This window comes from Eptatretus burgeri, chromosome 6 (genome assembly GCF_056783735.1).
Source record: "Eptatretus burgeri isolate ZD-2024b chromosome 6, Ebu_testis_v1, whole genome shotgun sequence".
Classification (NCBI taxonomy): Eukaryota; Metazoa; Chordata; class Myxini; order Myxiniformes; family Myxinidae; genus Eptatretus; species Eptatretus burgeri.
Window position 1 is genome coordinate 10,068,889 of NC_140966.1, and position 14,089 is coordinate 10,082,977.

The window sequence follows — 14,089 nt, forward strand, 5'->3', positions numbered from 1 at the left end:
GTGCCTTGTGGAACATTTGAATGAAGTTTCCCCTCAATCTGTCCAGCCATTCTGGAGAAGAAGAATTTTATAGGTTTTAGGGCAAATCCAATATGGCAGCCAAACCACGCGACCTATGACATCATATGTGTAAAATTTTTACAATACTACAATACCTTACACTACACTTCATGCCTTTCAAACCTTACACTAGAATAAAAATAATTGGCTTTCATTCAAAGACATAATTATGATTAAAACATTCTACATGAGTAGTTTGTTGCACCTATGGTGAAAATTTCGTCTCAATCTGACAAGTAGATGTGGAGAAAAACACTAAAGTTCTGGGTGGACAAACAAACAAACAAATGGACCCAGACGTAATACCCTCCTCCTTCGGCGAGTGTAACTAGACATGTGTCACATTAAATAACACAAATCAATGTGCATATCTATAAAGCATCTGCAAAATAATCTCAGCTGGTGAAATCCCAACGGAAATCTGATGAAAATCCTACACACGTGCACATTTCCTGACCTAAAAGACAACTCTCGGCTGGTACCTGTTGATGACAATGTGAAAGGAAACAGTGTCCTGGTCGCCCAGCAATTTGGGGACGCTAAAGCGCAGTTCAACATGGTGCTGTTGGTGCACAAGAATCAAGAGGTTTATTTTGGTTGTAACACATTCCCACATCATGAGCTGTTGCTGTGATTGTTGTTAATGTTATTGTTTTCAGTGTACTCACCTCAGCACCACTCTGCATGGGGTTTCCTAATCCACAGACGACAGTGCGAGTGGCATTCAAAGACTTGTATGCACACGTGCTCTGTCGCTACACACACACACACACACACCCATCACAACACTACAACAAAAGCACTTCATGACTTTCAAATAACTGGCTCTCAATACAGCATCCAGCTCGGCGGTTCACAGTTAAGCGAGTCTGCTGGTTGGGCAAGATTAAATGTTTAGGCCTCACCTTGATGCGGGTGAAGCCCACGTAGTCTGCCTCAGGAGGCAACGAGACTTGAATCTCTGCCTCGTAAGCCCCTTCACCCTTGTTGAACGCTTTCAGTAAAAGGCGCAACTCATTCTCGGCCCCCACGTACAGATTCTTCTGGTCTCTGCTCACACGTCATCAGAAATACACCAATGGCACATATCGAGGACTCCACACTGCAGTTCGTGCATCAAACAGAGACAGTAACTCGCATTAATAAATAATTTCTCGTCACGATTATAAATTGATGCGGTGAAGCATTCCATGCATTGCATTGTAGAGAGTTCCACAGAAATGGTAGGCATCCTCACTATAATTCACAGACCGGTGTGTGTGTGTGTGTGTGTGTGTGTGTGTGTGTGTGTGTGTGTGTGTGTGTGTGTGTGTGTGTGTTGCGCTACTCCTCCTACAATCATGGGCCAATTCCATCCAGACTTGCTACATTGGATCAGCATGGCCCCAATCATTAATGCATGAGGGAGTTTTTATCTTTACCTGTGGTCTCGTGGGTGGGGGGATTGCAAATTCTCTCTGCAAATGTGTATCATGTAGCACCGCTCCAGGTGGGAGAGGGTATCACATGCCCCCACCCTTTACAATCTTGTATTCCTGTCCCTGTGTTTTCCAGTGAAGTGAGTTGTTTTTAATTAGGCAGTGAGAGGAATTTTGGAGAGGTGTTTTGAGTTGCACGCTTGAATAATGAGAATACCATAACCCCCCCTCCCCCCCAGCCACTCCCGTAAGGAGCGGGGGTTTCTAGTTTCCATAAATTGCTCTCTCTAGTTGGAGCCCTTTTACAACCAACTATTCTGCTCTGAAGGCCCACCCGTTGAGACTTACTTGGAGACTGACAAGTGCAGGTCTGGAATGCATATGTTGTCCTTTCCGCAATCAAGCAAAATATGGGCCTGCAAGGAGGGGTAGATGCGATTATCCAATAATAATTACAACTAGAACTGTGAGAAGTGCAGTCGGCTTCCAAGCAGTCTGAATCCACCACCCACATGGAGCCATGTTGCTCGAAGCAGTTATAAATTTGTACGTTTTCTGGGAAAATGGAGCACAAATCCATCGTCGTCGGGAGAAAATACACAAATCATCCCTTGACAATCCATACATTGGAGCAAAACTTCGAGGGACATTCAGCGAGATTAGACACTTCGATAAAGGTCAATTTTTTGGAGGCCATTTTACCTCTATATTCATAGAATTGTGAAATATTAAACCTCCATCATCAATTCACACACAACACTCAAGCCTAACTCACGGGGCATGCGGTGTTGTTGCGCAATTTGGTGAGAATCAAACTTCAAGGGCAATTTCATCTCGGAGACTGCGACCACCCAGGTGTGCCACGTTTATCACAGAGAATACAATGAAACCCTTAAAACCTTATAAAACATGTCATTCTTCACAATTTTGAAACGGTCGAGTATTACGCAGCACTAGCCAACTTAATATGGTATCGACGTCGAATATTTTTTTTCATGTCAGCGTCCTGAGCCTTAAGCCCCTGTCACACCTTGACGTTTTAGCAAGCGTATGGCAAGGTATCAAAATGCATGTAAAACGCTGGCGTATGCTGAACTATTGATGTTTTTTTTTCCAGTTCTGGACGTATTCATAACGAGTTGGACGTATGCATAATGTATTAGTAACGTACACAGAACGTTTCGATAACTTATAGATAACTTATACCAACGAATGCTTAGGTGTTGTCGGCGTTCACAACTTATGCCCAATGATAGTCTAACTTATGCATAGCGCGGCAGAGTATCGCCGACGATCACGTGGCGTAGCCTATTAAAAGGCGGCCACTCGACGATTCAAATCATAACCGTACCAGAAATCGAAGTGTCAACATCACCGTCATGCCAAAGAAAAAAAAAACAAAAAAACAAACAAACATGGAGTCTGGAACACTGACGGGTTCCTCCTGTGAAGCTCATTTTTATATACCAATTCCCCTAAACGCTGCCAATACGCCATTATACGGTAGCTGTAAGTTAGAAACACGTTCAGTAAGTTCTGTGGTCGTCCGGAAGACGTCAAATACGTCTACATGCATCAATATGTGTTGGAGATACGTTACACATAGGTTGAAAGCACGTTACTCATAGGTTAGAAATAAGACGTATTTCGACTTATGAGTAACTTACAAGAAACGTGTGTCGACGTGTGTCAACCCTCGCATAACGTGCCTACAACTTATGGCCACCGTATGTGGAACGTGTGAGTCATACGCTAGCATATGTCGAAAAATTTTGAGCATGCACAAAATTTGTCGACGAGCTCGGCGTACTACGACGTATGCCAGCGTGCTTCAGCGTACTCTTAACGTATACAAAACTTACCCATAAGATATTCGACATGTGCCAGCGTATTCGCCAAATTTTTCATACGTCGGCATACGCTGGCTAAAATGTCAAGGTGTGACAGCCCCTTTAGAAGAGATGTGCATGTACAAACTTGAGGGGTTGCTCATGGGGAAGGACATTTTAGCTCAAAATATAAAGAATCCATCAATAACCTACATCAGTGGTGAAGCCGCGCTCCCAGCCATAGGCTGCACACGAAATGATGAATAATCTACATATCACAGTAAAGTTGAGCTCAGAGGGTATTCGAGGAGATTATGTGGAAGGGGGGGAGGGGGGTGAAAGGGGATCCATAGATAGGTTTTCTTAAGAATTGTATGGAACATGTTATTGAGTTGGTTAGATGTACGCTTGAATCAGAGAAACTGTCAGACGGAATTCGTCTTGACAAACATGCGCCGAGGAGGTGGTGAGTGCAAACCTTATTGGGGAAAATAGAGTAAGGACGTATTGTGTGAAACCTCCTGAAACAGGCAAGGCCAGGTGGGGGACTTGTGGCATTTAAAAACAATGGTACATGGGACAGTGCGACATGCTTTACAAAGCTAATTGTATGGACTGTTTGGCCAGCACACTGAAAGCCATGTTGGTGAAATCAGCTGAAGAGCCCTAGCTGAGGGCAAAACAGCCGGCTGTGGTGCCATTTGAAGAGAGGGAAGAGCTGGAAGGGGAGCATACAACAGAGACAGACTTCAGAAGGTACCACTAGGTTTTAGAAGAGGGAGACGAGTTTGAAAGTTCATTCTTGAGGTTTGGCAAATGTTGTTTTCTAGCTTTCATAAGAGCGCACACACACTTGTTGTGGACTTTTTAGAAAGCACTGAGATTGCCCTCTCTGGATTGGCTTTCCAGGGAGAGAAGGCAAGTTGTTTCAGAGCAACTGACTCACCACTGGTTTCAGTGTACCCTGGGCACGAAGAAGGGTAGGATAATTGAAGATGAGATGGGATTAATATGTGCATGAGAGAGAACAGGTTTCTGTGGAAGAATTCCCAGGCTGAGTTAACATCAGAGGCAGTTGATATAGAAGAACCAATCCTGAAGAGAGAAGGTTGCTTGCAGTGCCTGCCAGTTTGCCAGAGTGAACTGCCAGACTCGCCGGTGTTGAGATCGCTCTCTGATAATAGCCAGAGAGAAGTTGACTTTCAGAAGCATATGATCAGATGAACCAATTGGAGCAGAGGAAGTGCAGGAGACATTCCTGGGAAAGTTGGTTATCACCAAGTCCAGAAGGGAGGAGTTGCCATTGGGGAAAATCGGGGTTGGAAAGTTCACAGGATCGAGTCATTCCCATGGAGTCACAGAAGTCCTTTGCTGAAGTGCCATGGATGATAAGAGAGGTATCAACACCTAGCCAAGTTGCGTGGTGATAACTGAAATCACCACATATGAGGAAGAGAGAGTTGGGATGAGTGGTTAAAAGTTTGTCCATGTTGTCTGAGAGAGAGAAGTAGATGGAGTCATCACTATTAGGAAGATGGCACAACACATGGACAAACAAGAGGCGGGAATGGAGAGGAAGTTGCACATCCTCCCAAGCAAAAATGCTAGTTAGCACTGTAGTATATGAAAGTTGTACTCCCATATACTACAGTAGCCTGCAGATAATTGCATCGTAATGTAATTTTATTTTAATATAATCATCATCATACATCATCATAATGTAATAATTACATCATCTTACACAATTATATTTATTAATGAACACGGAAGTATTAGATCAAAATGGCGATGTTTATTTTATGCTTTAAAATAAATCCTTCTTTGTCTATACTAAATGTTTGAGATTTGAAAATAAATCACTTCAAGAAAAAAAAGATAGCTCTAGCGAACTATACCGCTGAGGTTGTTTGCATTGATCAAATTCTCCTGAAGAGTACTTGACTGAATTGGGAATTGATTTTTTAATAATTTTTTCGTTGCCCGATTTTAGGGCCCTGTCACACCTTGACGTTTTAGTCAGCATATGGCAAGGTATCAAAATGTATGTAAAACGCTGGCGTACACTGAACTATTGATGTATTTTTCCAGTTTTCGACGTATTCATGAGTTGGACGTATGCATAACGTATTTGTAACGTACACAGAACGTTTCGATAAAATATAGATAACTTATATCAACGAATGCTGAGCGTGTTGTCGGCGTTTACAACCTATGCCCAACGATAGTCTAACTTATGCATAGCGCGGCAGCGTATCGCCGACGATCACGTGGCGTAGGCTATTAATAAGCTGCGGCTCGAAGATTCAAATCATAACCGCACTAGACATCGAAGTGTCAAGCCACTGTCACACCTTGACATTTTAGCCAGCGCATGCCGACGTATGAAAATTTTTCCAAATACGCTGGCACACGTCAAATACGTTATGGGTAAGTTTTGTATACGTTAAGAGCACGCTGAAGCATGCTTGGCATATGTCGTAGTACGCTGAGCTCGTCGACAAATTTTCAGCATGTTGAAAATTTCTCGACGTACTCGGCGTATGACACACGTTCCGCATACGCTGGACATAAGTTGAAGGCACGTTACGCGATCGTTGACACACGTCGACACATGTTACTTGTAAGTTACTCATAAGTCGAAACACGTCGAAGTAATGTTTAGCATCAGTGTTCCAGACTCCCTGTTTTTTTTTGTTTGTTTGTTTTTTTCCTTCGGTATGACGGTGATGTTGACACTTCGATTTATAGTGCGGTTATGATTTAAATCATTGAACGGCAGCCTATTAATTATATTATATTATTACCGCACTATAAATCGAAGTGTCAATATCACCGTCATGCCGAAGAAAAAAAAACAAAAAAAAAAACCAAGGAGTCTGGAACACTGACGCTAAACATTACCTCGATGTGTTTCGTCTTATGAGTAACTTACAAGTAACGTGTGTCCACGTGTGTCAACGATCGTGTAACGTGCCTACAACACGTTACTCATAGGTTAGAAATAAGTTTTGGGTATGCTAAACATTACCTCGACGTGTTTCGACTTATGAGTAACTTACAAGTAACGTGTGTCCACGTGTGTCAATGATCGTGTAACGTGCCTACAACACGTTACTCATAGGTTAGAAATAAGTTTTGGGTATGCTAAACATTACCTCGACGTGTTTCGACTTATGAGTGCCGACAACTTATGGCCAGCATTATGCGGAACGTGTGAGTCATACGCTGGCATACGTCGAAAAATTTCAAGCTTGGAAAATTTGTCTAAAGGCGCTGTCACACCTTGACGATTAAGCCAGCAATGGCAACGTATAAAAATGTATGTAAAACGTTGGCGTACGCTGAAGTTTTGAGGTTTTCTTTTCAAGTTTTGGTCGTATTCATAACGTGTTGGTCGTATGCATAACATATTAGTAACGGGCACAGAACGTTTCGTTGTCTTATAGATAGCTTATACCAATGAATGCTTAGCCTGTTGGCGGCATTCACAACCTATGCCCAATGATAGTTTAACTTAGGCATAGTGCGCTGCACGTATCGCCGACTAACTCGTGCCGTTCTCTGTTAAAAAGCTGCCGCTCGCCGATTTAAATCATAACCGCCTGAAAATTGGAAGTGTCAACAACGCAGTCACACCTTGTCGATTTAGCCAGCGTATGCCGACCGATGAAAAATGTGTGTAAAACGCTGGCACACGTCGAATACGGTATGGGTAAGTTGTGTATATGTTAGTAGCACGCTGAAAAACGAGGAGGTACGCTGTCATATTCCGTGATATGTCTAGTACGTCGTGAAATTTCAAGCATGCTGAAAATTTTACGACATACTCGACGTATGGCTTACAAGTTCCACATACGCTGGCATAAGTTCTCTGCACGCTCCGCGATCGTTGACACACGTCGGACACACGTTACTTGTAAGTTACTCATAAGTCGAAACACGTCGAGGTAATGTTTAGCATTCCCGAAACTTAATTTTTAACCTATGAGTAACGTGCTTTGAACCTATGAGTGGCGTGCTTTGAACCTATGAGTAGCGTGCTTTGAACCGATGTGTAACGTATCTCAAACGCACATTGTCATATGTAGACGAATTTGATTGACGTCTTCCGGACGACCACAGAACTTACTGAACATGTTTCTAACTTACATCTACTGTATAATGGCGATTTAGCAGCGTTTACGGGAATTGGTATATACAAATGGGCTTCACAAGAGGAACCCGTCAGTGTTCCAGACTCCATGTTGAGTAGATGTCAATGTCAGTAGTATCAGTAGTCGTAGTCGTAGTAGCAGTCGGTGAGCGTGTCAGTAGTAGTTGCAGTAGTAGTAGTAGTATTGGTAGTTGTAGTATGTCCATGTCAGTAGTAGTAGGTGAGCGTGATGGGGAGGGTGTGGGTGATGATGGACCATTGTTGCGTCCACGAATAGGAGACTACTTTGCACCATTGTTCGATGTTCTTTTCGGCAAATTTTTTTTTCTCATTCCCACGATGAACTATTTTTTTGTTTCAGTTTTAAAAGTATTCAAAACGACTTGGATAAATGCATAATGTACTAGTAATGAACACAGAACACTTCGATAACTTATACATAAGTTATACCAACGATTGATTAGCATGTTTTAGGCGTCCACAACCTATGCCCAACGATAGTCTAACGTATGCATAGCGTGGCAGCGTATCGTCGACGATTACGTGAGGTTTTCTATTCCTAGGCTGCAACTTCACTTTTAATAAATGGCTGTCACTCGCCTATTGTTTTTGGACGCTGGTGCTCGGCAATTGAAATCGTTTCCATTGAACGAGTTAAATCGCTTCCACTGGACTATTGAAATGATTTAATAATAATTTAATAATAATGGATTTAATAATAATAATGGTTATCCTTGGACCCACTCTGGCTAGCAGCTCATCGAACATCGCTGGGGGCATTCGCAGGAAGTTGATGAAGGATGCATGGTCCTCGTTCCGGAGTTCCACCATGAGCTGGTCATATATGCTGTAATGGCGTCGCCTCCCGATCCATGGTCTCACCCAGTTCCTTCTCCTCCGTTCACGTCTTCTTCTCCCGGCTCTATTGGCACGCAACTGGTGCAGTGTCAACTCGATGAGGTCATGTTGATGTTGGAGGACAGGTAGGTATTGTCGTCTCAGCCTAGCCGTATCCTCCATCTCCCAGAATGACATGGACATGTACTCACCACGAAGTCTAAAAAAAAGACGGGTTCCTCCTGCGAAGCCCCTTTTTATACACCAATTCCCCTAATCGCTGCCAATACGCCATTATACGGTATCTGAAAGTTAGAAACGCGTTCATTAAGTTCTGTGGTCGTCCTGAAGACGTCAAATACATCTACATACGTATTTGTGCGTAGGACATGCTTTACAAATAATTCCCAAGCACATTACTCATAGGTTATAAATAAGTCATGGGTACCCTAAACATTACTTTGACGTGTTTCGACATATGAGGAACTTTCAAGTAACGTGTTGCGAAGTGTGAACAACGTTCGTGTGGCATGCTTACAAAACGTTACTCATAGGGTAGAAATAAGTTTCGGGTACGCTAAACATTACCTCGACGTGTTTCGACTTATGAGTAACTTACAAGTAACGTGTGTCGACGTGTGTCAACGATCGCATAACGTGCCTTCAAATTATGGCCAGCATAGCGGAACGTGTGAGTCATATGCCGGCATACGTCGTAACATTTCAAGCATGCAAAAATTTGAGGACAACCCAAAAGTACAACGTTTAAAGCCAGCGTACTACGACTTATGGCAGTGTTTTTCAGTGTGGTCTTAACGTATACAAAACGTACCCATAACGTATTCGAAGTGTGCCAGCGTTTTAGACAAATTTTTCATAAACCGGCATACGCTGGCTAAATCGTCAAGGTGTGACAGCGGCTTAACAGCTCGGCGTACTACGACGTATGCCAGCGTACTACGACGTATGCCAGCGTGCTCTTAACGTATACAAATCTTACCCATACGTATTCGACGTGTGCCAGCGTTTTAGACAAATTTTTCATACGTCAGCATACGCTGGCTAAATCGCCAAGGTGTGACAGGGCCTTTAACAAAACTTGAGACTGCACACCGCAGGAAAATGGTGAGTAAGGTGGGCCGAAAATTTTTGCGCTATCTTGTACCATTTTGTCTGTATTTCGGGAACATACAAGATGAGAGTGTTTTAGTAATATAAAGATTATTTTTTGTATACAATGTCGAGGCTCGTATAACAGCTAATGCACAAAACATATAACAAGGGGGAGCAGGAGACAAGAGGGGTGGGAGAGGGAAGCACAAAACAGTGGGTAACAGAGACATGAGGAGATCTGTGGAAGGGAGAGGGATGGGGCGGGGAACATGGGGTATACAAGATGGACACGACAGAAACTTTCAGGAAGGAAAACAGGGAATTTGAAGGAGGTTGGTTTTAGGGACCACACAGTTGTAGATATGGGAGACCAGTGGTGAGAGACTGTAAATTGTTGTGGTCTCCTTGAAGAATCTTATACACTTCCAAACCTCCAGCTCAGGCAAAAATAACATTTTGCATTCCCCCTGGGAACTTTCCAATCCGGGTTCAATGCACTTGTGGAAACAGGCCTTCAGTGTCGCAAAGTTCATATATTCGTTTAAAGGTGATAACTTTCAGGAAGGAAAGCAGGGAATTTGAAGGAGGTAAGTTTGGGGTGGATTAGCGGTAGAAAATCATGGTTTTGAATGGGGGAAGAGAAGAGATGGTGGTGAACAGCTGTTTTGAAGACCTGGAGGGAAGAGTGGGATTGAAGAGAGTGTGGGAGTTTGTTCCAAAGGCGGGGAAAAAGAGGAATGAAAGAGTGAAGGTGAGCAGTGATTCATGATTTTGGCAGTTTTACCAGAAGGAGGTTTTTGCCGGACTTTGAGCACCCTGCAGAAATTTGGTGGGGGAAGGGGGGCTGGGGGGTGGGGCCGGAGAGGAGACTGCAGAATAAAGAAAGACCACCGACCTGCCTGCAGTGAGAGAGTGAGAGACCCAAAGACTCAGCCTTATCGTGGGAGATACCATGATCCTAAAAGAGTTATTATTAACTCAGATTTTTTTTATATATACATTTGGAGTTTGTGTTCAATTCAGAGAACTACATCTGATTGGAACTATAATAAGTTTCAGGTTGTGGGTGTGTTGGATGTGGTCAGGCTGCGCATTGGTGTTACCTGAGTGCTCACACGATCAGGAAAATGCCGACTGCGGACAGGCTGGAGGTCGTGCTTGTTGGAAGATTGTTGTTCCACCAGGGTGAGGTTCAGACCAACCACGATTGGAGTGAGCTTGTCACCAAACTCCTCCTGAAGATTCACAGAAAATAAAATAATGTGACATCCCACAGTGTAAAACACATTGCACATACATACACGCAAGCGTGCTGCATTTCATGATTACAGCAATGAAATATCCCTGCTGCCAACATAGTGTCATGGTACCAACATGGTCTTTGGGAATGTTGGGGCAACATTAATAAGAAGATGTTTGTCTCACATAATCTGTGTCTGAAAAGCTTGTTCTCTTATCATTTAATTGTGCTAAAATAAATTGTGTTTAATTTCAACGATCAGCTATTCTCACCTCCAAGAAAGCTCGAAGCTTCTGTTTAACAGAAGAGGAACCCCTGCTCAATGATATTGTGTCATGGGATGTATGCTCATTTGACGTCAACAGACGGACTCGTTTCAAAGCTCCTTTCCGCTTCAGCTGATCCACGTAAAGGCTGATGGCCACCTCTACACAGCCACACGATCACTGTTCAGTTACACTTTTAGCCACATCACTGAATTTCAGGTTAAAAGAAACGAAAACATTAAACACTCAAATGTACTTCAAGTAATCATTTGTATTATGAACTGCAGGTAAAGCCTCCTTGTTATGAAAAATTATGTTATCTGGAGTCATCTTTGCACAAATTACTGCAAGGGATAAAATGATACCTTCGCGTTACATCATCTTCAGAAGAGCTCGGCCCACGTACCTCGTATCACTGTCAACTATCTTGACACATACATCTCCACTGACCCGTATCCTTACGTAAGAGGAAGCAGTGCACATATAACTATAGGTAGTACCATTACGGTATGGGTATTAAAAAACGCAACGCAAGAGTGCCTAAAACTGAATCTTAATTTCCATACAGAATGTCAAACTTCAAGTCAAGTCATTTTATCCTCAACACCTGCAATTTGCTGGATTCAAATGTGACCTATAACACACCTTCCATAAGTTCCTCTTTCAAGTGTTGTTCAACAAACAGGACAACACCTATCTCGGTCGTAGCCCATGGTGTGTATATACACTTCCTGCTGGAGCCTGGTAGAGCTGCCAGCAACTCCAACTGCAATGACGTGCGTTTGTCCCAGTATTCTCATTGGCACAATTTCCTCATTACATTGCTGTGCTAATGAGGTCTGAGATCAATCAGGTTGGCCAGGAGCGCTGCTATCGCTTACCAGTGGTGCAGTCCAACAAGCAGGAGTAGGAAATAAAGTTTTCATATTACGCTGCTTCCACCAAAGGTGGATGGGGGTTACGTTTTCACCCATTTGTTTGTCTTGCTGTTTGTGAGGAGTATATCTCAAAACATTGTGGCTGGATTCAGACAAAATTTGGTGGATAGGTTGGGTGTGTGATAACGATGAATTGGTGAGATTTTGGAGAAGATCGAGAAACAAGAATTTTTTAGCCGCGTCTCGCGTAGCGAACGCTGGCTCTAAGAGAGCTCTGCGTTGTTGTTCTTCTTCTTCTTCTTCTTCTTCTTCTTCTTCTCCTGGTGAAGACAAAACCTTTAGGACGCGGCTCTTGGACACATTTATCCTTGTTTTCGGTGATTCTTCACCATTGAGTAGTAGGACCACTAACGATATATAGCACGACATCTCAAAAAGTTAGGATGGATTCAGACAAAACTTGGTGGACAGGTTGGGAGTATGACAAGGATGAATTGATTCAATTTTGGTGAGGATCCACATCCAAATCCAGACACGAGAATATTTTTTAATGATTCTTCACTATTGAAAGATATGGTCAAAAATGATATGTAGCAAGATGAGTTGGTCAGATGACAAGAACAAGCCGATTGGATTTGGGTTAAGATCCCGATGCAGATCCGGCATATCAGTTGTCCACAAATGATAAACTGTTCAGCCTGCAGAGGAATGTGCTCTACCAAGTGCCGTTCTAGTTATTATTATGTTTTTCACTTCTCAACATTATTTTATTTAAAAAATTCACTTTATAAGGGGTGAGGCCAAATGGTACTAAACTTCTGCCCTCCCTTGAACACGATACTCCTCTACGTACTTCCTCCTGTCCTCAGGTCGCTCTCTCAACTCTCCAGCCACCCCCTCCTCATTGACATCGCTCCTCAAAAAAATATTCCCATCCAACCTCAGCCACATCTACATCTACATATTTTCATCCCACCTCACTCCCTCAACCTATCTGCTTTCTCTGTCATTCTCTCTTCCTCCAGCCACACCAAGTGACCAGCCCACTTCAGCCGGCTTATTACCAATCTCCCCATAAAGCTCACCTCCACAATAAGGCCCTCCATCAGTTCATCCATCCTCCTCATGTCCACCCGCTTCACTACCGCAATCTTCCTGACCCAGTTGTTCTCACAGACCTGCAGCCTCTGTTGTTGTCTCTGTCACTGCCACCGTCTCCAGAAAGTAAAAGTAGGCCGGTGTTACAAAAGACACCAGAACTTTCCCTTTGAATGTCCTTGATATTTTTCTGTCTGCCATCAATCGCTCCACCCTCCGACCTGGTGCCTGACCCACATCACCTCCATACTTATCTTCAATCCATTCTTCCCAAATGCCTTATTCAACTCCCCCAGTAACAACTCCCCCATACAACATCTTCCCCAGGATACCGTTCATGCTTACACTTCTGCTTACCAGCTCCATCAACATAATAACCATGAGTGGATTCCACCATGAGTTGTGACATATGATCCACCATTAGATGCTCGACCAACTGCTATAAGTGCAGTCCCATCCCCTTTTCAACCCCCACATTGAATAAGCAGTAAAGTTTTCACATACAGCTCACCGAGACCTTCCCTACTCAAGTGAGTTTTTTTTTATTCATGTGCATTTTTCTTGGGCTGGAAATTTATTATTTTTAGGGACATCATAAAGGACACAAGCAACAGGCATGAAAAACTAATGTAACGTGTTAAATAAGGTGGTGTCCAAGATGCTGCATCAACAGCGGTAAACTTCTGAAAAAATGGGTTTTGTTGTTTTTTTTCCTACAGCCTTTAAAGCTTTATTTTACTTCAATTGAATTATATAGTACTGGAACATTGTAGAACACAAATCGCCTGGTCGGCACTTCCAAAAACCTTCAGTTTGCAGAACTTGAACAAAATATTATGCCATTTTACGCCATCTCGACCAATCAAATTTTCCGCTCACACTCTCAGCGTTGGGAAATATTGGTATTCAGACAAAATCACAGCTGAAACAAAATAAGGATCGTGCTTGGAAACACAAAGCAAGAGTTTAAAATATTTTTCCCATGTCTCAAGACTGCACAGGGTAAGGTGTTCTCCATGAACTCTCCAGTTGGTTGGAGTTGTGCGGCATGGGGGCCCTTTTGTTCTCTTGACCGCTGTCGAATGAAAGCTACACACAGTACTTTTAACATGCTTTCTTTTATTCTCTTGCATATTTGGTTGAGGTCTTTGTGTTTAATATAAGCTTTGTGTTTATTGTTTTGTGTAATACAGTAAA

The 14,089-nt window shown here is 42.9% G+C and overlaps 1 protein-coding gene across 1 annotated transcript in view; it reads right to left on the bottom strand.

The window, feature by feature from the left end:
* Positions 1–474: 474 nt before the first annotated feature.
* LOC147024232 (integrin alpha-8-like) overlaps positions 475–14,089 on the bottom strand; it is an 84,892-nt gene continuing 71,277 nt past the window's right edge. Inside the window, exons 17-22 of the mRNA XM_085883937.1 lie at positions 10,923–11,077; positions 10,514–10,645; positions 1,827–1,894; positions 966–1,110; positions 729–815; positions 475–622 (exon numbers count right to left, since the gene is read on the bottom strand). Of these exons, the coding sequence (XP_085740063.1) occupies positions 518–622; positions 729–815; positions 966–1,110; positions 1,827–1,894; positions 10,514–10,645; positions 10,923–11,077 (692 nt within the window). The 3' untranslated portion in view covers positions 475–517. The remainder of the gene's footprint in view (positions 623–728; positions 816–965; positions 1,111–1,826; positions 1,895–10,513; positions 10,646–10,922; positions 11,078–14,089) is intronic.